This window comes from Gouania willdenowi, chromosome 14 (assembly GCF_900634775.1).
Source record: "Gouania willdenowi chromosome 14, fGouWil2.1, whole genome shotgun sequence".
Lineage (NCBI taxonomy): Eukaryota > Metazoa > Chordata > Actinopteri > Blenniiformes > Gobiesocidae > Gouania > Gouania willdenowi.
Window position 1 is genome coordinate 4674182 of NC_041057.1, and position 25007 is coordinate 4699188.

At 34.9% G+C, this 25007-nt stretch overlaps 1 protein-coding gene across 3 annotated transcripts in view; it reads left to right on the forward strand.

Annotated features, from left to right (window-relative positions):
• The first annotated feature begins 2612 nt into the window (after window positions 1–2612).
• Window positions 2613–25007, forward strand: part of nrg2a (neuregulin 2a) — a 145799-nt gene continuing 123404 nt past the window's right edge. Inside the window, exon 1 of one of the 3 annotated variants that reach the window (XM_028466512.1) lies at window positions 2613–3636. In XM_028466512.1, the coding sequence (XP_028322313.1) occupies window positions 3210–3636 (427 nt within the window). In that variant the 5' untranslated portion in view covers window positions 2613–3209. The remainder of the gene's footprint in view (window positions 3637–25007) is intronic. The other 2 variants (XM_028466510.1, XM_028466511.1) reach the window with 2 other exon arrangements.

Sequence of the window (25007 nt, forward strand, 5' to 3'; positions counted from 1 at the left end):
CATTTTGTTCCAAGGATTGAGGGGGTTGCCACTGTAATATCGTCCATGAAGGCTCTGCAGGCCGGGTGTCTTATGCCATCGGCTGCTATAGGCCCGTTACATTTTGATCCCCCTGCCTTGAGTAGGGGGATCAAAGTATGATCCCCCTACTCAAGTATGCTAAAGGCATCGCGAGGAGCCTGGTACACCTCCTTTCTGTACACTGGTATCACTGTACTTGTTGGCAAGGAGATATGTTGTTAGCCTCTTAGCAATGACTGACCAGAATATTTTGCCCTCAACATCTAGTGAGGAAATTTACTCAAAATTGGTCGAGACTTGATGAGTTGAGTTCTTCGGGAACAAAACATCCCTCTGCTAAAGTCCAGAGTCAGGGTTTTTGCTTCTTCTTCCACAGAGCCTTTAGCAGCTTTGCTAACCTTGACAACAGCCTGGGACTGTTTTCATAGATTTTATATGTTGTGCCCGACGGTCCAGGGGCTGACCCTGCTCGAGATTTGTCCACGACCGCTTTAACTTTGCTCAAAGTGAAATCTGATGCGTCAAAAGGGATGCTAGGGCTTTCTGCTGGCACCTGAATAGGGCACTTTAGGTGGAAGGATTGCTATGTGATTCCGCAAGTCATGTAACGCTGGACCAGACAGGAAAAGACTGAAATGCTTTCCAAGACCATTTTTTGCACGTCATACACTATATTTTTTATTATAGGCTTAATTCCTAAAACATTGGTTCCCAAACAGGGGTACCTGTACCCTTAGGGGCAGGAGCACATTACGATTTAACAATTCATATAAAAATGATCAGGATCTGTTCCTAATTCCTTTTTTTTCCTTTTTTGTGGGACAAAATCACCACAAACTAACAGACTATTGCTCAATAAAATACTGTATTTTCTTGTAAGTTATTGAAACAGGATTATTTTATGATGTAGAGGTCAATTTAACACTTCTGACAGGAGACGATAGCTACATTTTACAAAAGAGTATTTACTTACTATTGAAGTAATCACATAAAAGTTGTAGTTTCAATAAATTCCACTCATTGTTTTGAATTTGTAGATTAAGTCTTAGGGAACCAATGTTCAAGACACATTTAGGGGTTTAAGAGATCTTGCTGTTCCACATATGAAAAAGCGTGTGAAATTATGGAGAGGGTACTTGTGTGTATGTATAATTACATTTTACAAACAAGATATTATATCATACAAATAATATACTTATATAGTACAAACATGATATTATATTGTACAAACTTGATAGTATATACAAGCATTATACAGGAACAATATTGTACAAACAACATAACTATATTGTGCAAACAATATACTTACATTTTACAAACAATATACTTATATTGTACAAACATGATATCATATTATACAAACAAAATAACTATTGTACAAAGAATATACTTATGTTGTACAAACATGATGTTATATTGTACGAGCTATATTGTACAAACAATATACCTATGTTGTATGAACATGACAGCATATTGTACAAACAGTATCATTTTATTGTATGAATATCATACTCATACTGTACAAACGTGATGTTATATTGTACAAACAATATACGTATGTTGTACAAACATGATATTATATTGCACAAACAATTTACTTACTGATATGAAGAGGGGGTACACATGATTTGACAAATGCGAAGGTTGTACAAAAAGATTGGGAACCACTGTCCTCTTAAAGACAGTTTGTCAGCACTATACTGTAATCTGAGGAATCGCCAAATTGCAATGAAATGTCTTTTTTTGTCGGCAGATGTCGCTCTCTTTAAATGTCTCGACTCAGCATCCTGTATATATCCGCATTATTTGGTGGGTTAACAAAATCAAACCCATTAAATGCTCTGTAAATGTAAAAAAAAAATCAATATCATGATCAGGACATTATAGTGTCACCACATTGGGGGTGTTGTCAGTGTGTAATGTTTTTGCAAATTGTTCATTTATTTTGGTTAAATAAAAGATTAAGATGCATTTAAGAATAAATAAGGCATGTATATGTGTGTACTTTTTTCAGCTGTAGATTTAATGCAGTTTTTTTTTTTGTACAGGCAGAGCTGTAGATGTGACCTGAATGCAGGGCATGACTTAATGGGATGAGACGCCAAACTCATCCAAAGCAGACTGTTGATCACTGTGTGAAACGCTTTCGCAGCCTTAGTCACCGCTGCAGCCGCCGCATGATTCCCCGCAGCTCCCTGGATTATTCTACCTTCCTCCTGCATCATCATCATCATCATCATCATCGTCTTTATCTTCATTTATTTTCTCTTTTGTTTTGCACTGATGCCTTGAAATGCGATTTTTAAGGATGGGGACAGAACCATGGATGATGATGTGATTGTGTTTGGTTTTATTCTAACGAGACGAGCACCATGATGTGATGAAGTGATTGGACTACAGTGCATAGCTGAGTGTTTGTTGGGGGGGTTGAGGGTGAGGAGGGTCCTTTCTTCTTCTTCTTCTTCTTCCTCTTCTTCTTCTTCCCTGCGTTTATCCACGGAGCCCCCCTTGGCAATCGGCGTTATTTCCTCCCGGTCTGAGGCAGGGGGGAGGCGGGGAGAGAAGCCGCGGTGGAAGGCGGCGGTACAGCCGACCGAGCAGAAGAAGAATATTGCTTTATGATCTTCTCCTGTTGGAATGCATGGTGGATTCTTCTTTCTTTCTTTCCTTTTTTGTGCTTTCTTTGCTAGTGGATGACCAAACTTGTAGTTCACTGCAGCATTTTGCAGATGATACATGCAGTACTGCAATTTTTGGGCAAAGATATTCTGTAATGTAAGAGTGGCGTCGTCTTCTACAGTTATGGTTCGATCTTTCCATGGAAAGGGAGGGGATCCGGTATAATTCATCATTTTACACCATACATACATAGTCTCCAATGCCTTATCATTCGTAGTATTGTTATTATTAGGAGGATAGAGCCCGGTGTCATCCCACTGCTGAGCATCATCCCCTGGACCAGCATCAGCACCACATCCCGATGGCATGGACACTTATGCAAGGTCTGCTGCGCTGCTGCTGCCGTGCTACCGGAGCCTTCTACTACCACCACCACTACTACTCCTCTCTCCTCCATCCAACCCATCATCATCATCATCACCATCATCATCATCATCGCCATCATCGCCCCGCATCATCATCACCAGCCCCGCACCGAGCCCGACCCGCACCGAGCCAAAGCAGGCGGCATGAGGCTTGATCCAGTCCACTTCTCCATGCTGCTCATCGGGGTCTCATTCGCCTGCTACTCCCCGAGTTTGAATTCCCTGCAGGACCAGGCTTACAAATCCACCGTGGTGATCGAGGGCAAGGTGCAGCAGTCCATGCCCGGGAGTGTGAACGTGTCCACCGCCGCGGAGGAGACGCACCGAGTCACGGTCCGAGTGCTGGATGTGTGGCCCCTGAACAGCGGGGGTCTGGAGCGGGAGCAGCTCGTCACCGTGGGGGAGTTTGGATCCGAGCCTCCGTGCACCAAAGTGAAGAAGAACCACAAGTATATATTTTTCATGGACCCCACGGACGAGCCTTTGGTGTTCAGAGCATCGTACGCGCCTGTTGACACGAGTGGGAAGAACCTGAAGAAAGATGTTGGGAAGATCCTGTGTGCAGACTGCGGTAAGTTCATCAAACATATACTATATTATTATAATAATAATAACAACAATGTGGTTTGGTTAAACCGGTGATGAAGTGCAACCCGGAAGAATTCTGAATGGCTTCTTCTTTCTTTTTCTTTTTCTTTCTTTCTTTTTTTTTTTTTTTTTTTTGCTCACATGCTGTGTGTATAAAATGTGCTTTATTTATGTGGACACCACCACCACCACCACCACCACATCACCATGCCCTGGAGTCTGTGGCTAGAGCAGAAAAAAGCTGTCTAAGGGGCGTCTATGCAGCAATTTTTCCACAACTCTCGCACAGGCTCCCATAGCTCACATGATCAATCAAACTCTCTTTCTCTCTCCCACTGAACTGCGTTAGACATGCGCCTCGCACTGTTGCTGCTGAGGAATTACAGTTCACGTGTAACACAGAAACTATATCTGCATTCAACAAGAAACCTGTTCCATTATTACGACATACACACACATGCTTCATAGGACTCTGAATGTTCCTCAGGATAAAACACACAACATCAGTTTTAAATAAAGTATGTCAACTAGTGCTGTCAATAAATTAGTAATATTGTGCGATTAATTAATTATGCTCTGTGATTAATGTATGTCTTTTTTTAATCTCACCTAAAAATTGCTGAGAAACGCCCTCAACTTGAGGTGTTTTTCATTTAAATTACATTATTGTCCCAGATTGAAACATTTATGTATAACACAGTGACTTTATAAAGTCATTTAGTGTTTGTTTTTAACAGACCTGAACAATTTTCATTCCACAATATGTGAGATTAGACCCAAGGGCTCAGACCATCAGATGAAATATTGACCTGTACTTTAGTCAATCTACAAATAATAGAAAATGCGAATGAAATAAAACATCAGGTTTATATGTTGTGCTATAACTTAGCACAACATAAACAATAAGAACACTTTTATGATCAATACAATTATTGAACACCAAACGTTTTGCTTTTTCTCTCCTTCAGTTACTATATAATAAATAAAGCCCATCAAACACAGTGCTGTAAATTAGAACAAAATAACATTGTTCATCACAAAATAGAGTACTGTAATAACATCAAGTAATCACTTCTAGTAGAAGTAGTAGTAGCCCCGCCCACATCCTCTACCACTGAGAGTGGTCGACTGTCCACTGCAATCATTCATCCACTGACTTTGTTTATTTGTCACTCATGGATTTATTCATTTTGGCTCTGAACCTTGTCATCTTGTCTAGTGTGGATTGTATGGGCCACTCGGTCGAGTGCAGCACCCAAAGGACTACTGTCTATGCTAGCTGCTACATAGTTAGCATTGAGGTGCTAGCTGCTACATAGTTAGCATTGAGGTGGAAGAGCTCTGCTGATACACAATCTATTTCTTGCACAATTTGCACACAACTGGGCTTTAGTTTTCCATCCCGTGTGTTTTTTTTTTTTTGTTTTTTTTTAAAACTGAAAGTAGCACCCACAAAGACTTCTCCTCAGGTTCTACCATTGTAACCAGTGCATCAGTATTATGGTTATACTGGAAACGTGTGCAATGAGATGTTTGGGGTGCAAAAAAAACCAAGCGATTAATGCGATACATTTTTTTTTTTTAATTAATTTAAATTTCTTTTCCTGTAATTAATTATGCACAATTAACATGTTAAAGTGACAGCCCTAATGTCAACATGATACACATTAATCTGATACTGTGTGAGACTGTGTGCAGTTTCAGGACCAGGGACAGCAGCAATTTAGTTCCTATGCTTTGTTTAGTATTAGCCAGAGGTGAAAGTAATGGATTACAAGTACTCACATTACTGTAATTGAGTTGCCTTTATGGATACTTGTATTTTTTTTTGCGTATATTTCAAAACAAGTAATTTTACTCGTACTTAAGTACATTTTAAAAGGAGTAAAGAATAACAGTCTGCTGCAGCCTATCTCCAGCTCTCATTGGCGTTAGGTGGGCGTTTCTACACCCAACCATAAATGATTATTTTTTTGTTTTAAAATGATCAACGGACATTGTGAAAGTACAAAAAATGAAATGAGTGGACAACAATGAAATGCATCACATCATAGCTGACCAATCAGATTAAACGTAATGCACGGCTTCAAAAACGGCATTTAATGGAGGATATTTTGTCAGTTCTAGAGTTAATAATATTAGCTTCACGGAGTGAATTCATTGGTTTTATTTTATTTAAAAAAGAATTCTACATTTTGACACACTTTTATTTTATACAGATGTCTTTGTGGAAAAAAAAAAGTTATGTTCCAATTGTACAAGATTGTGTCTCTTCATTTTTAAGTTTATGCACGAGATGTTTACTGTATGCACGAGAACCGTGGCAAGATTTATTACCAAAAATAAACATAAGGGGGGTTGAAAGTAACAAGTATCTTTTACTTTGATTACTATTTAAGTGAGCTACTTTTTTACCTGTACTTGAGTATTTTATGTATGACTTACTTGTGCATGTACTTGAGTACAATTTCAATCAACTAACATTACTTCTCCTTGAGTAGAATATATCAGTACTCTTCACACCTCTGGTTTCAGCAATGAATTTTTCTCATGGTAATGGAAATAAACCATCTGTCGCTGTTTTATTAGCGTACGGAAGAGGATGGATATCATGATAAAAGTCAAAGGCAAATCTACGGAAAGTGACTTGGGCCAATTCACCATATACAACAATAGTCTCCATCAAAACAACAAAAAAAGTCAATTTGTGTTTCCTATATCTCTTATCCATTTCTTTATTTAGAATAAAACACTTTGTTCAAAGTGTGTTCAAAGGCTTTTCCTATTTGAAGTCATAGAACAGAGATACTGGGCTATTTTTGTCTTACCAAAAACAAAACAAAAATCAATCATCACATCGCGACTCTGCACTTTCCTTGTCCTGCATGCACAGCAAAGACTTCAAAATTATAATAAATCTGCTTATCAAAATGTCAGCATGTATTAATGAGTTTGTTGGAGCTGTTTTTTTTTTTTTTTCGCTGCACCTGCTGGGAATAGTTTTCACTGTCGTTATTATTGAACATGTCCACAACTCTTTTTCTAGAATCTAACCCAAGCTTTATCTCTCTTACCTTTGTTTCCATGTCTCCTGTTTGAATCATCCATTACATTTACATTTACATTCACAGAGTTAAAATAGTACAGTACAGCCTACAGTTTAGACTTTAAATTAGTAACAGCCTTTGCTTAGGTTCACTGGAGTTTTGATTTAAAGTTTGAAAATCCCCTTTAACCCCCCTATTATCCTTGGGGTCAGTTTGACCCCATTCAATGTTCATCATTCAAAAAATAACAGACTTTTTTTTTTTGCTTCATATTTTCTGCCTTTTCCTAATTTTCTGGGTAAAATTATTATCATTATCACAACCATTAGGTTTCATATTCTTGTGGTCAATAATGTTGTCAATAAATTTCAGAAGAATTGGATGAAAACTATTTAAGATGAATTAATTCTGGTTTAAAAGTTTAACCTGATGGTGGCGCTAGAGAACAGATCAAGGTGTCATTATCAAGGGGTTATTTATGCCAGGCGTTTGTTGATCGCTTTGGTGATCTTATTTAAGAATAATATCTTAAGGTTTTCTTTTATTCAGACACAACTGATTTTCAGAAAATTTACTTTGATCTCCTGACATATTTCGACTTTCAACTGCCAGTCTTCTTCATAGGCGTCTGCTGATCGCTTTGATGTTTCCTTGACTTCCGCGTAATCATTTCAGCAAGTTCATTTTGTCTTCTTTTAAAAAAAATGTTCAGGTTTCATTTATTCAGACAACTGTTCTTTGGGAAATTTACTTTGATTTCCTGACATGTTTGGACTGTCTAGTGCCAGTCTTCTTCAGAGGCGTCTGTTGATCGCTTTGATGTTTCCTTAACTTTTACGTAGTAATTCCAGCAAGTTATTTTGTCTTATTTAAGAATAATATCTAAAGGTTTCATTTATTCAGACACAACTGTTTTTCAGAAAATTTACTTTGATCTCCTGACATAGTTCGACTTTCAACTGCCAGTCTTCTTCACAGGCGTCTGTTGATCGCTTTGATGTTTCCTTAACTTTTGCGTAATAATTTCAGCAAGTCAAATCTTCTTTCTAAATAATATGTTAAGGTTTCATTTATTCAGACACAACTGTTTTTCAGAAAATTTACTTTCATATCATGAGATGTTTTGACTGTCAACTGCCAGTCTTCTCCAGAGGCGTCTGCTGATTGCTTTGATGTGTACTTGACCTTCGCATAGTAATTCCAGCATGTTCTTTTTGTCTTCTTTTAGAATATGATGTTATGGTTTCATTTATTCAGACATGTTTTAGGAAATTGACTTTGATCTTCTTAGAGTTTCTCTAGTAAGAAAGTTGAACTTTAACTTTGCAATGATGTCTACTATACAAGTAAAGCCGAGTTTAATTTCACAGCCTTGTAAATTGAAATGTTCCATTGTCCACGCTAAATGCTTTCATTCAATTGGAGCATAAGTCCCAATTAAATCTTGGTATACAATTAAAGTGTTGTGACCAAGAACACGATGAGTGCTGTCTTTTAAATCCTCTTACTGGACTCAAGAGACACCGACTCGCCTCTCCTCTGGTTTTTTTTCTTCTGTTTTTGCCTCACTCACTTCAGCTTTTAAACTCATCGTCCTATTAGTGAGGGAACACAAAGTGAACCATGTTACCTCCAGGGTTCTGCAAAAAACCCAATAAATCCTTGTTAATTTTTCCTGCTACTTAGCAAAGCTCATAAATGACATTTCAGGTTATTATCCGTTCTTGTTGATTGCTCTCGTCTGTCTCCGAGAAATGGATAGAATTTAAAAGTTCCCACAGTGACTGTTTGATAATTATTGCAAGTACTTAAAGCAGTGGTTCCCAACCCTGTTTTGGATCGTGACCCCATTTCCATATCACAAATTTGTGGCAAACCCCAAAGACATTTTTTTGAGTAGCTCATATATTTTTATACTGTAATTTATTTTAACGAGATTTATTTTTGAGAAAGTGAAAGTACAGAATATAGTTGTTTAAGATTGTGTCGTGTTTTAATTATATATTGTTATATATATTCTTTCCCTTGAGGCAACTGGTATATTTTGTTGTCAATTCATACATTACTTTGTTATTGTTGTGTATTATTAGTCGTCTTGTGCAACTTTGGGTAATTTTGTGTGTTTCTGTTCAAATTTTAGATTTCTTTTGTGTTATTTTTGTGTATGTTTCTTTGAGTCATTAAATGCATTTTTGTTTTCATTTTGTCAATGTTTGTGCAATTTTAGTTTTATTTTGTGTATTTCTGTTCACATTTGATACATTTTGTGTTTTTTTTGTGTTTTTTCCCCCTTAATTTTGTATGTTTATTTAAATCATTTTGTGTATTTTTGTTGTCACTTAATCCAATTCTCTGTTATTTTTGTGTATTATTAGTCATCTTGTGCAATGTTTGGGTAATTTTGTGTATTTCTGTTCACATTTTAGATTTCTTTTGAGTTGTTTTTGTGTATTTTTGTTGTCATTTTGTAAATTTCTCTCTTATTTTTGTGTTTTGTTTTTGTGTGCGTAAAAATGATTTTTTACATTTACTTTGGGGGCCACGCACAATTAGCCCGTGGGTAGCTTGTGGCCCCCACTCCTCCTGTTGCCCATATCTGAGCTAGAGGTGTTAAAATGATTAATATACAGTATATATTTTCAATCAGCAATTACCAGACTGTTAAATTACATGCACCACTGACTTGAGGCAACTTAAGGCAATTTTCGAACTGCTTGGCTTTAGGTATAAACTTTGTTGCCTCCGCAATGGGCAATGTTGCCTGACATAGAAAAGATTTGGTACTCATTAGTCATCACGTGTCGGGCTGACCTTTAGGAATTGGCAATAACAACATTTTAAGTTTGGATTCAATCTGTTGACTTTTTGGCACGATCGTCTCTGGAGTTCAAAATGAAGCAAATACCCTTAATGTGTTTACAAAGAGCGTCATAAACAAAGGGAACATCTTTACAAATGTGAGACTTGTGTGGTCCCCGAGTGTGCTTATAAATTATGTAAATTATGATTTTTTTTTTTTTGTTTTGGCATGGAATAACTGGGTTTTGAATATTATCTGTAGTTTTCTTCCTTTGTTCCCATTTAACTTCTAATGATTTCAAGCTAAAACAGTCAAAATACGGCTATTGTCACTTTTTGTCACCCACATTTTTTTAAGTGACAATAACGAGACTATGACTAATTAAAAAATATACACGTGTACGAAAACTATCTCAAAATATATTCATATTTTTGTTAACTAATAAAAATAAAAATAAAATAAAAATAAAAATGTAGCTATAATGTTCATATGGGATGAAATCCAATCAGAACTCAGTTTCTTTTTTCAAAGGTATCCAATCAGAACTACTCTTTTTTTATGTGTATTTAGGAACTTTAATACCATCAAATGTCAGGTTGATCAATGCTAAATAAATCTTAAAAAAAAAAAAAGATGCATTCACAATAGGGCTGGGCGATAAGGACCAAAACTCACCAAATATCAATATTTTTTCTCAAAATGGCAATATACAATATAAACCTTGATAATTTTAATTTAAAATGAAGTCTGACCAGAGAGACAATTCAGGGTTAAATTTACTACAGGCACATTTATTAACAAACAGTTGCACAAAATGTGCCACTTTGGTCTATTTTACCTCTAAGGGACAGCACGTGTGAGTGAGCTCTGTAGTGTGGCTTGTTTAGGGGAAGGTCTGGGTTAGGGCAAACTCAGAAATACATCAAACTGTGCTTTTCATGCTGTTTCTGAGAAATAGAGAAATCAGCATCTCCAAGAAATATATAAATACAAAATAAGTTGAAAAAATTATACTTCGATCAAAATTGTAATTTTCTATGTCACCAAAATAGAAAACTCAATATATCTTGAATCTTTGATATATTGCACAGCCCTAATGCAGTCTCCCACCCTAACTCACTCTCCCTTATTCCTTTCTTCCTCCAATAAGGTTTTGTTCTATCCGTTTAATATTTAACTATGTCTGTTACAGTTTTAGTCGATTAAAACCTTAATGTCATTATGATTATAAGTGAAATACAATTGATGACTAGATTTTTACTGAAATTAAGTTGCATTTTAGTCAAAAGACTGCGATTAAAACTAAATTAAAATTTCCTGCCAAAATTAACACATATTCAGACTTTCATATACATATTTAATTTCCTAAACACTAAACTGCTTGCTATATATATATATATATATATATTTTTTTTTTAAAGATCAATTCCAAAAATAATCTTTATTTATGCAGTAAAAATGAAGTCTGAGCTCTTATTTTTGTCCTCCAATGATGAATAGAAGAGTAAAATGAGTCAAGAACATTCCGCATTGTTTCAAACAAACAAAAAGCTGACACTGCTGTTGTTTTGGGCTGTAATCTCCAGTTCATTCCACCTGCCGTTCAGCTTTTATTATTTAGCCTAACAATAGTGTGCATGTCTCTGGTGGTTTAGACTAAAAAATTAAATCAGCCTTTATTGTACAGAGTGAGTGAAAGTCCTCTAGCTTTTTGTCTGTCTATAGACTCTATGGAGGAGACCTACATAAATACGTGTGTGTGTGTATGGGCTACATTTTCATTAGGGGCACATTTGGGATGTTGAAAATCATCGCGCTGTATGAGCAGCATAGCAGCAGTGCTGAATGTTTAATTTGACATGGGGTTGAATAATGAAGCTCTTCCCTGTTGTCCTTTCCACAGTGGAATGGACGACATGAACGTTGGCCACAGCCGTCACACACTGAGCTACAACTCAATAATTCCTGTTCTAACACCTTATGTTCTTCATTGGCTTTTTAGGGTCCAATTTTTTTCCCAGCAGTCACTCTTAGCCGATGACCGATACAAACTGCATATTTTCTTGAGCCAGTATTTGGAGCCGATACTACTTTTTCTCCCTGGATTTACATCATAAAAATTACACAATGATAAAAACAAATGAAAAAAGGAACATTTATTGAAATGAACAAAGGAGAGGTAGAACGACAACAAGTGAAAAATATTTAACAAATATTAAAACAGATGATGTAGAACAAGAACAAGTAAAAAATATTTCTAATGCAGATCGGCGATTGCAGCTGCCAGCGTCAGCCGATGTCGATACACGTAAAAAAAGGTAAAAATCGGCCGATATTATTGGCCGGCCGATGCATCGGTCTGTCACTAATGTATGTATATATACAGTATGTATATATATGTGTGTGTGTACACTAATGTAATGAGTAGCATGTTGTTAAACAAATACCTTTGTATGTGTGAAACATGCAGAACCACTTTCATATGTTTGTGGTAGCCAGACTTATACGGTACATACTTAATCCGTGGCCCTGATGTGCCACAGCTTGTAGGTCACAGCTGCTGTATTGAGGTGGTAGACAAGCTGCCCTCAGGCCACATACCTCTCTGTCCTTAGAAGAGCCACACAAACTATACGACAACTTGGTTTTTGCTTTTTTTTTTTTTTTTTTTTTTTTTAAATCACCATCATGACGACCTGGTTCATTTTTTATATCTTCATCCTTCATTTAGGATTCATTATCAGTGGTTCTCAAACTTTTTTGGCTCAAATACCTCCTTTCTCTTATTTCTGAATCCTAAATGAAGAAAAAAAAAAAAAAAAAAATATATATATATATAATTATTATTTTTTTTTTTAATTGCATTTTAGTTCCACTAGATTCACAAAGTGAAAGTATAGGAATACAGTTGTTTAAAAAGGTGCGTTATTTTAATTTAAAGAAATAAAACATTTAATAATAATTAGAAAAATTAAAAAAAAATCTATTAAAATTTTCCAGAAATTTCAGGCGACCTCACATGGGATCCCAACCCCATGGTTGAAAAACACTTATTTCGTGGCTCCTGAATACATTTATTTCTATAGTTGCTATCATTTCTGGCCATCTCACACCTGGGGTTCCATCACGTACCCCTCGGGGTACACGTACCCTCATTTGAGAAGCACTGCTGGGTGTTTTTGTGAAAAGAATGATGGTTTATTATTATTATTTAGTATCAACAGTATCTGTTTTACAGGATTCCTGCTGTGCTGAGTTTCCACAATGAGCTTGAGCTTCATTTAAGATTTAAAACATATAATTTTTACTCATTTGAGGCTCATTTTCTTCTCCGTCTGGCACAATTGGCGAGACCTGTTTTATTGGACTTCACTGAAACACTTTAACACTGTATGTTATTTTAGAAAGAGACTCTAATTAACCCGTGCAAACACATTTATTTGGACTGAGGAAAGAAAAACAAATAAGAGAGAAAAACACACAGTCGTGAGAGGCGAAATACATATTTTGAGAATTTTCTTCTTCGTAAGCTTTAATAGAGAATAATGGACTTGCTACTTTTAATGCATGTGGAGTCGTGCACACGCTCAAACACAAATGATGACAGAGCAGCATTTCAGACGCAATTCGTTAAGAGAAACCTGGCATTTCGTTGACTCAACACTCCATTCTGTCGATGCGGGAATTTACGCCACCACTACAAATAGCTTTACATTTATAGAAGAGCAAAGCCTGAATACAGACTATCAATGACCAATGATTTATTTCAATCTTTCTGTCTTTCTTTTCTTATGTTTTTAAATTTGGCACAGTTTGTGATACAACAAAACATAATAATATCAATAGTAGACCCAGAAAACCCAGAGGGGAAAGTAACGTAACCACGTTACTGTAATTTTATGAGTTTATTTTCATTTTACTTGTATTTAAGTACATTTAAAAAAAAAAAAGCAATTTGTTAAATTTCTACACCCAACTGTTACTGCGAAATTTATGATTTATTGTTATAAAATGAATAACGAACATTTAATCAGATTAAAGGTAATGCACCGCACCAAAACAGCATTAAATAGAGGTTATATATATATATATATATATATATATTATTTAGAGTTCATAAATGTATATAGACTTGTGAGAATTATTATTTCAAATTTTATTTATTATTTATATTTATTTTTAAAATAATTGTACATTTTGACAAACCTTTGATACATGAGATGTTTACTGTACGCAAGGGAACCGTGGCAAGATTTATTACCAAAAATAAAGGTGGAGGGTGAAATGAACTTGTAATTTTTACTTTGACAACTATTTAATTTAGCTACTTTTTACTTGTACTTGAGTATTGTATGTGTGACTTACATGTACCTGAGTAACAGTACTTCTATTTGAGTAGGATTTACAGTATTATTTACACCTCTGGGAAAAAGAAGATTTAACAATTCAACTTTATCCAAAGAGAAATATAGTAAATAAACAAAAAATAAAATCAAGAAACTAAAGGAATGTCAAGACAGCAAATATTTCAAACGGAGCCAAAAACATTAACATCAAAAGTCAAGCAAAAAAAACAACAAAAAACTGAACAAAAAGCAAACATTATTTGGTTTATTCATGAAGGAGAATGTTTTAAATAGGATTTTTAAATGAGCAGTGATATGTGATTTTTAGGTGACTATTGGCTGTGAATTAATTGTTAAAGAAACCACGTACAAATTCTTATACATTTAGGAGATTCCAAATTTCCCAATTATTCCAATATTAATGGCAATATTTGATTTAGCAAGTGAGATACCAGGTTAAGTTTTCATCATTAATTACACCAATAAAACCAGTTCACCTCCTGCCAGTGGAAATTAGAATTATTTAGTTTGTTTGCTAGAAACATTTGTCGTTCTTTTAACACTTTTTGGTTAGTAATGCCTGGGCAAATATTAAATACTTAGATTTGTATTGAATTGTGATTTTAAAGCGACTCAGATATCTACAGCTGAATTGTTTTGTGATTCACACACTTTAATATTAGATCTCTGTCGTCTTTAGTTTCCCGTGGACCGATGTGGATGCTCTGAAGGGCCAGAATTTGGCCCCCGGACCTTGAGTTTTGACCGGAAAAAAGCTTCTTCTGTTATTTTAAGCACAATCTGTGAATCTCAAACACTTCACTGATTGTACAGAACCTAACGTGACATTAAAGTGTCTCTTTTTAAACCAACTCTTTTCCGACACAAAGTCTCTGATTCCCACACACTGAGGCAACGGTTGGATTATTATACATTTCCATCCTGTAAGAGAATTAGAGTTTGGGCTTATTAAAAATAATGGGCTTAGTTCAGCTGGATAAGAATGATGAGAAGTAAATCTGTGATCCGGCCCATGCAGTTTAAAGCTTGTAATTAAATACTAAGATAAGTCTGTGCCCTGATTAAGAAATACAGATAAAGGAGCTTCGGTGCAAAATATGCATTGCTCATTGAAATGATCTAAGACATGCTTAATAACTATCAGCAATAAAAACAGTTGCTCACTATGACTGATTGTCAATGGTGTTATAGGCAAGTGGTTCTCAACCTTTTCAGCCCGTAAACCGCAAAATAAAAGTATTTATCTGAATAATATTCACAGTTATCTGTGAAATTTATTATTATTATTATTATTTGCACCATAGTATGAAGTCATCTTAAAGATGTAAATCCTTGTTTTAATCAGAAATAAAATGGGTTGAAAGTGACCAAAAATGGTGGAAAAAGTTGGTGAAATGGGATTTAAAAAACCACAGAAAATGGTTCAATGTTGTAAATTAGCGTGGCCAATAAAACAGACAGAAAAAATGATAAAAAAAGGATTCAAACTGTCAATATTGGCTTAAAAGTGGCAGAAATTGGGGGCGAGGGGGTTGGGGTAATTTAAAAAGTAGGAACAATTTGTTTAAACTGGCAAAAATATGCATGAAATATGGTTAAAAGAGGTTAAAAGTCACAATAATGGGTCAACATATGTGACATTAGGTGGGAATTCAGTGTTAGAAAGGGTTTATAAGTGCCGAAAATGTAGTGAAAGTAGAAAAAAATGTGCAGAAGTCATTGAAATTTGAAGAAGAAGTGGCAGAAATGGGAATAATTTAGCAAGAATGCATTAAAAGGACCAAAAATATGGCAAGAAAAAGTGATGAAAATACATTAAAATATGACAAATTTGGTTTAATTACAGAAAAAGGGTAAAAATAAGCAAAAATATTCTTTGTTTCCTTCATGCACCTGATGACCCTTTCCCAGTGTCACACGACCCCAAATGGGGTCCTGACCTCAAAGTTGAGAACCACTGTGTTCTTTGTTTTGTTCCAAAAAGTTATTATGATGAGTGCAGAATAGATTTGATTATGGGATACATGTGGTTGGTGGTAGATATTTATCATAGATATTTAGCTTTGTGCTGAGTTGTGGTTTGATTAAAAACTAATATCTTCTTGGTTTGATTTGTTCACTGAAAACCAAAACATGGCTGAACAGATTTAATTTAATTTTTTCTTCTGTATTTATTTTTAATCTGGCACCACATGAGCAGAATTTCGTGGTTTTTTAAGGTGGTTTTACAGCTTCATGAAGAACATACGCCAGGGAAACATAATGACTGTGCTTTTATTTTACAAAACAGTCCTTGACATGTTTATGATCAATTTGAGAGATGGTAATAATATGTTTAGAGGAGAAAAGAACGAGGAAACATCTTTAAGCCATTATATTAAAACTTTGGATGTGCTGCTGACCTTAGGGTTGTTTTTTTTTGGTATTTAATCAAATGTATTTGTCTTTCTTTGTTTATTGACAAAACATGGCAAACTTTTGGCTGCTTAGTCTTAGATTAACTAAACCAATGCTTCTCAACTGGGGGTACGGGGGGGGGGGGGGGGGGGGGGGGGGGGGGGGGGGTACTAGAGAGAGAGAGAGATAAGAAAATAAAGTGTCAGTCTTGGTCTCACACCAAGCGGGAAAGATAAAGACTATAGAAATAAATCTATTCAAGAGGCACTAAATCAATGTTTTTCAACCTTGGGGTCGGGACTTCACATGGGGTCGCCTGAAATTTCTGAAAAATTTGAATACATTTTTGAAATGTTTTCATTATTACTTTTGAAAACGAAACCGCTTTTCGGAAGTAATAATGTAATGAAAGAAGCATGTTGGTCAGTCTTTTTGTTTGTTTGTGTGTGTGTGTGTGTGTGTGTGTGTGTGTACACACTAACTAAAAAAAGTTACGGATTTTGATGAAATTTTCAGGAAATGTTGATAATGGGACAAGGAACAGGTGATTCAATTTTGGTGATGTTCTGGCTACCAAAAGAAAATATACAGTGCATTGATATATATCCCATTCTTTTTCCCATCCACACTGTGGAACTCCTCCTATTAAAACAATTGTTTTAGAACACTGATGATGTCGTCAACGGTGATGTCATCAGTGTTCCAAGAATGTTCAAACTGATGATGTTATCAACAGCGATGTCATCATCAGTGTTCTATGCTAATGTTAAAGCTAATGCTAATGCTAAGCTAATGCAGTGTTTGTACACAATAATTTGAAAAGTCATAAACGGATTTTGATGGGACAAGGAACAGGTAATTCAATTTTGGTGGTGTTCTGGCTACCAAAAGAATATATATACATATATATATACTGTATATATCCCATTCATTTTCCCATCCACATTTTGCAATTCTGACATCACTTACATTACTGTAATACTACCATTGTCGCCATGGAGACACACAATCTTAGACAACTGTATTTCTATACTTTCACTTTATATACATATAAATCTAGTTCAACTAAAATGCAGTAAAAAAAAAAAAAAAAAAAAAAAATCAGAGCTCAAACATTTTAAAAATACATATATATATGTATATATTGAGGGTCGCCAGAAATTATTGTTATCAAAATGGGGTGACGATCCAAAAAAAAAAAAGGTTGGGAACCACTGCACTTTCCATTTATTTACAAAACGAGATTCTTTAAAATGTGTGTAATCACTCATTCATTCCATCATTTTGCTCTATAGTTGTTTTGAAATAGTTACTCTAGTCTGACGCAGTGGGTATACTTGGATTCAGACATAAAAGAAAGGGGGTACATGAGCCAAAACAAAGAAACTATCATTTATGATGGTTTTAAAAGTGTTATGTCATATATGGCAGTATCAAAGCACAATACAATTGTTGGAAGGAGTTGTATTTAAGTAAATCTTTTGTTTTTTGAGATTTTTGTCTTTATATAATTTCTGTGTTGCCTCCAAGTTAATGAAACTAAACCACATAAAAGTTCCTTTGCTGCATTGAAAACTTTGGCCTCCACCACAATGAGGCAGTATATGATCAGGATCAGTCGGGGGGACTTAGACAAATGCCAAAAAAAAAAAAAAAAAAGTTGAAAGGGATGAGTCTGCTGGGAATGTAGGAGCAGTTGTTGGACTGGCTGCCCCTGCAGCTGGAGCCATGTCAGAAAAACGCAGTGAAAAAAAAAAAAAGCCCCCACAGTCGAGTCCGGAAGATATGTGCCGGATAACAACTGTGAAAGTCACTGCTGTTTGGGTTCCAACGTGATCACCAAAAGGAAGCCATCTTTCAAGTGTTCGACCTAGGCTGGTAATGCTGCTGTCAGCTGTAGACGGATGTTGACTTTTGACTAAGCTATCTTTAATGGCGTCCCTTGGGGGGAGGGGGTGTGGGGGGGGAGTAGTGCCACGTACAGAATTGGACTGAGGACAAATAAAAAAAAAAAGATGCCATGTTGTCAATCTGTGCTGACGTAAACACAAGCAGGGGCTGATTTTAGCTTTTTTATTTTCTAAAATTATTATAGTTTTAAAGGGATCCCCCACTGTTTTTACAAATGTGGCCTAAAATCTTTATTATGTCCTTATTAGATGATCTATGCCTAATAAAACGCATTATTTTGCACCATGTTTGTTTTATTAACTTTTAAAAATGTCGCTAAAATGCTACTTTATATTAGTCAGCTTTTAGTCATCAGGACTATTTCAGTTATAGTCTAGTTTAAGATTTTAGTCAATTAAATCAGTTACAGATATAGTTGACTAGAAATATAAAGCGTAAGACTACAATTGATTCATTTTTTTAATTTACACACTGAATCCTGTTTTCTGAAGGGTCGGTGTCACGGTCTGAGTTTACCTTGTTCTGAAATCGATTATGAGCATATATGCACTTGCGCACTACCGGAAAATTAATTTTTGCAAAAAAAAAAAAAAAAAATTTCAGTTTTTGTTTAGTTTTTGTTTTCAAAGTGAACGGACACGTGTTTTATTAGTTAATTGGATCAGGTTAGGGTTAGGGTCGCATGGGCGCACATGCACATATACAGTATACTCATAATCGATCTCAGTACGAGGTGAACTGGATTTGGCCCCCGGGCCTTGAGTTTGACACATTTGCCTTAAAGGGATCCTTTACTGTTTTTGTAAATGTGGCCCAACATCTTTGAAATGTCCTTATTAGAAGATCTATGCTTAACAAAATGCATTATTTGCATCATGTTTGTTTTATTAAGCTTTAAAAATGGGACTTTACCATTTTCAAACTTTTTTTGCCTGTAAACATCCCATTGTTTTTTATTGACAAATATTTGTGTAATTTTGTTTTTTCTGACAATATGTTTTGTGCAATTTAGAGCAATTTTGTTTGATTTTTCGTGAGATTTTAGAGATTCTTTGACAATTTGTGACTGCAGCAGTGGTATAAGCACAGGAATAAAGCAAGTTGCTACAAATATTAGAGAGCTTAGATTGATTTTATGACTTTGGAGGGATTTTGATATCTACAACTGATTTATTTGGTAGTTTACACGATGATTCATGTTTTCTGAAGGGCCGGATCTGGCCCCCGGGCCTTGAGTTTGACACCTTTGCTTTGTGGATCCTCCATGTTTTTTTTTATTTATAAATGTGACCTAAAATCTTTGAAATGTTCTTATTAGAAGATCTTAGCCTAACAAATACACATTATTATGTACCATATACGTTTCATTAACTTATAAAGATGGGACTACTTTACAGTTTTAAATCTGTGTTCCGCCATCTTGAAATGATTGATGATGTCACAAGGCCCCACTGCCTCCAAATATCCCAATGTTTTCTATTGGAGTGAAACATTCAACCTGTTTTTTAGATTATTTAGCAGCTTTTTAGATCATTTAGCAGCTTTTTAGATCATTTAGCAGCTTTTTAGATAATTTAGCAGCTTTTTTGGTCAAAATGACAATTTGTGCTTCTTTTGGTTGCTCTGAATCCTAGGTTTTAAAAGTGGGGTACGTAAATTGTTACAGTGGGTACGTGAATAAAAAATAAAAACAGTGTGACAACATTGTAAACTGGAATATAAATAGAGCAGCAGTGAGGAGCCTCCAAGTATTGCCACAAATTACACATTAGCCTCTGTCAGACTACCCTCTAGTGGGTAGTCAATCTCAAAAAGGGAAAATATAGCGAGAGCTTCATTGCTACATGACAAATATTAAACATGACTTATACTTGTAGGGCTACATTGTAGATTGATTGTTTATTGAAATAGGATCCCCATTAGTTTTCACCCTGGTAAAGATTTTTCTTCCTGGGGTCCCAACAAAAATCACAAATGTCTTTCATAAAATACAAAAAAAAAAGTGAAATCCTTCACATATTAAACATCAACTAAAAGAGAAGAACATCATTCGACATCCTAACAGCATGTTGTACTAACATCAGATCTGCATTCATACAAATTCATCTATTTACAAAGCGATGAATATAATTTCCTTTCTAATTACAGCTTTTTGTTTTTTTTAAAGCTTAGTGTCTTAGATATTGCAATTAGATGTGAGGGGAGGGGATTCCAGTAGGTGACTGCATTACATTACATTGTTATGCTTTTTAAGTGTGCAGGAGTAGGGGGTACATGGCTTCATGTTAAAGGTCTGAAGGGGTACGGGACTGAGAAAAGTTTGAGAACCACTGTCCAAACAAAAGAGGTTTACATTGACATCTTTAACTTTTCCTGGTTTTTTAGCGCAATCATTAGCAGCACAAGTTTAAATTTTGATCTGAAAAGCTGCTAAATGATCTAAACAGCGTGTTAAATGATCTAAACAGCGTGTTAAATGATCTAAAACGCTGTTAAATGATCTAAAATGCTGTTAAATGATCGAAAAAGCTGCTAAAATGATGTAAAAAGCTGTTAACTAATCTAAAAAGCTGCTAAATGATCTAAACAGCGTGTTAAATGATCTAAAACGCTGTTAAATGATCTAAAAAGCTGTTAAATGATTGAAAAAAGCTGCTAAAATGATGCAAAAAGCTGTTAACTGATCTAAAAAGCTGCCAAATGATCTAAAACGCTGATAAATAATCTAAACAGCTGATAAATGATCTAAAACGCTGCTAAATTATCTAAAAAGCTGTTAAATGATCTAAAAAGCTGCTAAAATGATGTAAAAAGCTGATAAATAATGTAAAACTCTGATAAATAATCTAAAAAGCTACGAAATGACCTAAAACTCTACTAAATAATCTAAAAATCTGCTAAAATAATGTAAAAAGCTGCTAAATGATCTAAAATGCTGCTTAATGATTTACAGGCAAATGGGTGTGTGTGTGACATCTTCAATCACATGATTTGGAAGATGGCAAAATACAGGTGTTGAGTTAATAAAACAAATATTGTGCAAAATGTTGAGTTTTCTTAGGCATAGATCTTAGATTTTTGGCCACATTTGTAAAAACTGTGGAGGATCCCTTTAATCTTTGAACAAACAGGAGATCTTCATGGGATTAAAATCCAAAATAAAAGCACAACATAAACACTTGGTAAACCTCCTTTATTATAATATTTCTGTATTCCGTGGCCTTTTAATGACTTGTATCCTGCTGCTTTTGTGAAGGTAGTTTAAATTTACTCAGCCTTTTGAATCATTCAGTAATTTGCAGCTATCTTGGGCTTCAATACTCTTCCTTTGCAGGCAGCTGCCAGTGCATGTAATTAAATATTTAAAACTTTTTTTTTTCCAGTGCACAGCAAAAAAAAACAAAAAAAAAAACAAGCTTGTCGACAAAATTAACTCTTTTACCACACACACCTGTGTCAGCCTAAAAAAGTGGAGAGATGGCTAACCTCAGCCTGCAAAATGTGATATAGTTTCAGTCATAGTCTTATGACTAAAATGCAACTTACTTTTAGTCAAAATTTAGTCAATCAGGACTGTTTCTGTTATAGCCTAGTTTTAGTCAACTAATAACTTAACCTCAACCCTAACCCTAGTTGACAAAATCTGTTACAGATATAATGGACTAAAATATAAAGCTTAAGAGTGTATTCAATGATTCAGTTAGCATTTATTAACCTGATATTGGATGGTATTAATGTTTTTAAATGTGTCAATGACGTATAAGGATTTTACTGCTTGATATTTCATAAAATTAGCATCATCGGGCACGGTTTGCATGAACATTATGATGGAAATAAAAATAGAAATACTTTAAAATCTTATACAGAACTATAATAGAACTCAAATAGGGCAGAAAATACATTTGAATAGATTCAGAGTCATTTTAAACAGCCGTCATGGTCAGACCACATGGTATTTTGACACTGAAAAACAGAATAAATTACACAAGTAATTTAGTAAGTCAAATTTTGATATATATATATATCAAAGTGAGTGCATATTTTGTATATTTTTATGCATTTAAACCTTTTTTAAGTTTTATTTTGACAAATTTTTTTGTGTAATTATGTTTTTTAAGTATTTCGTTTTTAAACTATCAACATATTACATAACAAATTTTTTTTAAAAATACGTACAGTATATATATATATATATATATATATATATATATATATATATATATATATATTGTGGAAATAAAAGCATTTGGAAAAAAAATGTAATGGAATTTGAAAAATAAAATGGATAAAAGGATTTGATATGGTCTTATGTTGGCTTGGAAATGATGCCGTGCAGTTCACTTGTTTCTTGCTGCGCTGCATCTCATGAAGTCATAATGGAGTCTTTTTATTCCCAACGGCATCTCTACAGCATGAGAAAAGCAAATTACAGTATGTTGGAGCCTTACCAACCTGCAAACAGGAGAAATAAACAAAACAAAAATATATCAGTAGTCACAAAACATTGCTATACGTCTTATTGCAGTGAGTCTGGAATGTTTTTGTTAATTAACCCTCCTATTATCCTCAAATATTACTAACACATTTTACCTTATTATATATTAAATATTTGCCTCCAGAAAAATGATTTTCAGAAAATTGTTGACCAAGTTTATGACATTTCAGGCACTTTGTTTATTTGTTGAATACATAAATAACCCCTTAATAATGAAACCATGACCTGTTCTCTAGCGCCACCATCAGGCCAAACTTTTAAATTTGAATTAATTTGTCTTTTCAAATTCATTTACATTTCAAATGTTCAGTTAGTGCATCTACCGCCCCCCCCCCCCCTCCTCTCATAAGCATATTTATTGACTTAATTTTATCTCTTTTTTTGTAACATATTTGGGATCATTCACTATAAAGTCCTCCGTCCTTTACGTCACTCTGACTGTGAAAGAGCTGTTCCAAAACAACATTTAGGAAAAGTCAAGAAATATGAAGCAAAAAAAAAAAAAAAAAAAAAAAAAAAAGAATTCAGCTATTATTTTTGGAGTGATTAACATTGAATGGGGTCAAATTGACCCCAAGGATAAAGGCAGGGTTAATAAATAAACTGAAAATGTAATTTGAAGCCAAGAATATATTTCAATACTAACTCGGATATATAATTTTTTTTTTAAAAAAAAGCAGCTTATTCTATGAACTTGCCTTGGTTTTTCTGCTTTGGTCTCGTTGGCACACACTGGCAAAAGTTTTAATTTCCATTTGATGGATAGTTTTTTTTCTGAACAGTTTAATTGCCTGTAACCTGTAAGTCAGGCTTTGTAGTTTGTATGTGCTAAGATACACCAACACTTGTGGAGATGAACATTGTTTTGGCACGTTGTAGAAGACGTGAAGAAGCCACTATTGCTCAGGCCAAGTGGGAGGGTAAAGTTGGCGGGCACACATTTTCATGTTCCCTCAATTGTAGGTGTTTTCTTTTTTTTTTTTTTTTTTTTTTTTTAGCTGTGGGCGTAAAGCTGAAGAAAACACATTCCATAACATTCATAACCACGTTTATAGGATTCCTCAATCACAGGGTTCTAACGCACGGTTTATGTTAAGCTCTTCTTCACTGAGATCTTTCTCTTTTAACGTTAGATTTGGTGCAAAACTTTGTCGGATTCATGAGAGGAATCATTTTGAGACAGTGAGCAACAGGTATCACTTGGAACTGAAGAGTGTTGCTTTTTCTTTGAAATTATATGAAATATTGATTTATAAAAGTTCAAGAAAGTCAGGCAAAAACTTTCTTTCTTTCTTTCTTGATTTTTTTCTGTGTGTGAAAAGAATGAAGCAATATTGACAGATGCCAGTTGCCTTGCTTAAAAGTTGCCCCGAGGGCTGGAATTTCAACTGACGAAAAAAGAAAAAAAAAAAAAAGAAACCAAAACTCTCGTTAATATTGACACTTATTACCTCTTCACCTCTGAGTTCCCAAACAGTAAGATAGAGATAGTCTTACACTGTGTGGTTGCTGTCAGAATTTGAGCTGCAGCGCATGCATTTTAAAGCTTTTGTTTGGCCTGGTTAATTGACATGCTTTGCAGAATAAAGTTCACGTTTTACGGTGTAACGTAGTCACTTGTGATGGTATATAAACCAGTGGTTCTCAACTGTTTTTAGCCCACGACCCCCTCCAAAATAAAGGTTCCAGACACCGGGGACCCCCACTGTACCTGGCAGGGTCATCTATAAGGGGGAATAAAGGGGGGAGATGTTTGGGGTCCATCCATAAAGTCAGTAAAACGATGGTGCATTGTTCTATGAATCTGTGATAACCACTTTCATTTATTTATTTATTTATCTGAATAATATCCACTGTTATCCAGGAACATTTACTATTATTTGTGCCATTGTATGAAGTCATCTTAAAGATGTAAATCCTTGTTTGAATCAGAAATAAAATGGGTTAAAAGTGACCAAAAGTGGTGGAAAGGGTGGTGAAATGAGGTTTTAAAAACCACAGAAATTATTTAAAATTTGCGGTCACACTGTACGTGCAGTTGAATACATAAGGCTGTCATTATCTGTCATTAGCATGAATAAAGTGTCGTTGAAGGCTGTCATTAAGCTGTCATTAAGTGTCGATTGCTAAACAATGACACCTTTCGCTATATTTTGACACCTTTGAGCTATGTTGGCATTTTTGAGGTTAGATGGAGGGATCTAGTGGGGTTAGGGTAACACAGGGTTAAGGTTAAGGTAATGAACAGCCTTCATGACACTTTATTTATGCTAATGACAGGAGTCATGTCATAATAATGACAGCTTAAAATTGTTAAAAAAAATCTATTCCTAGTTT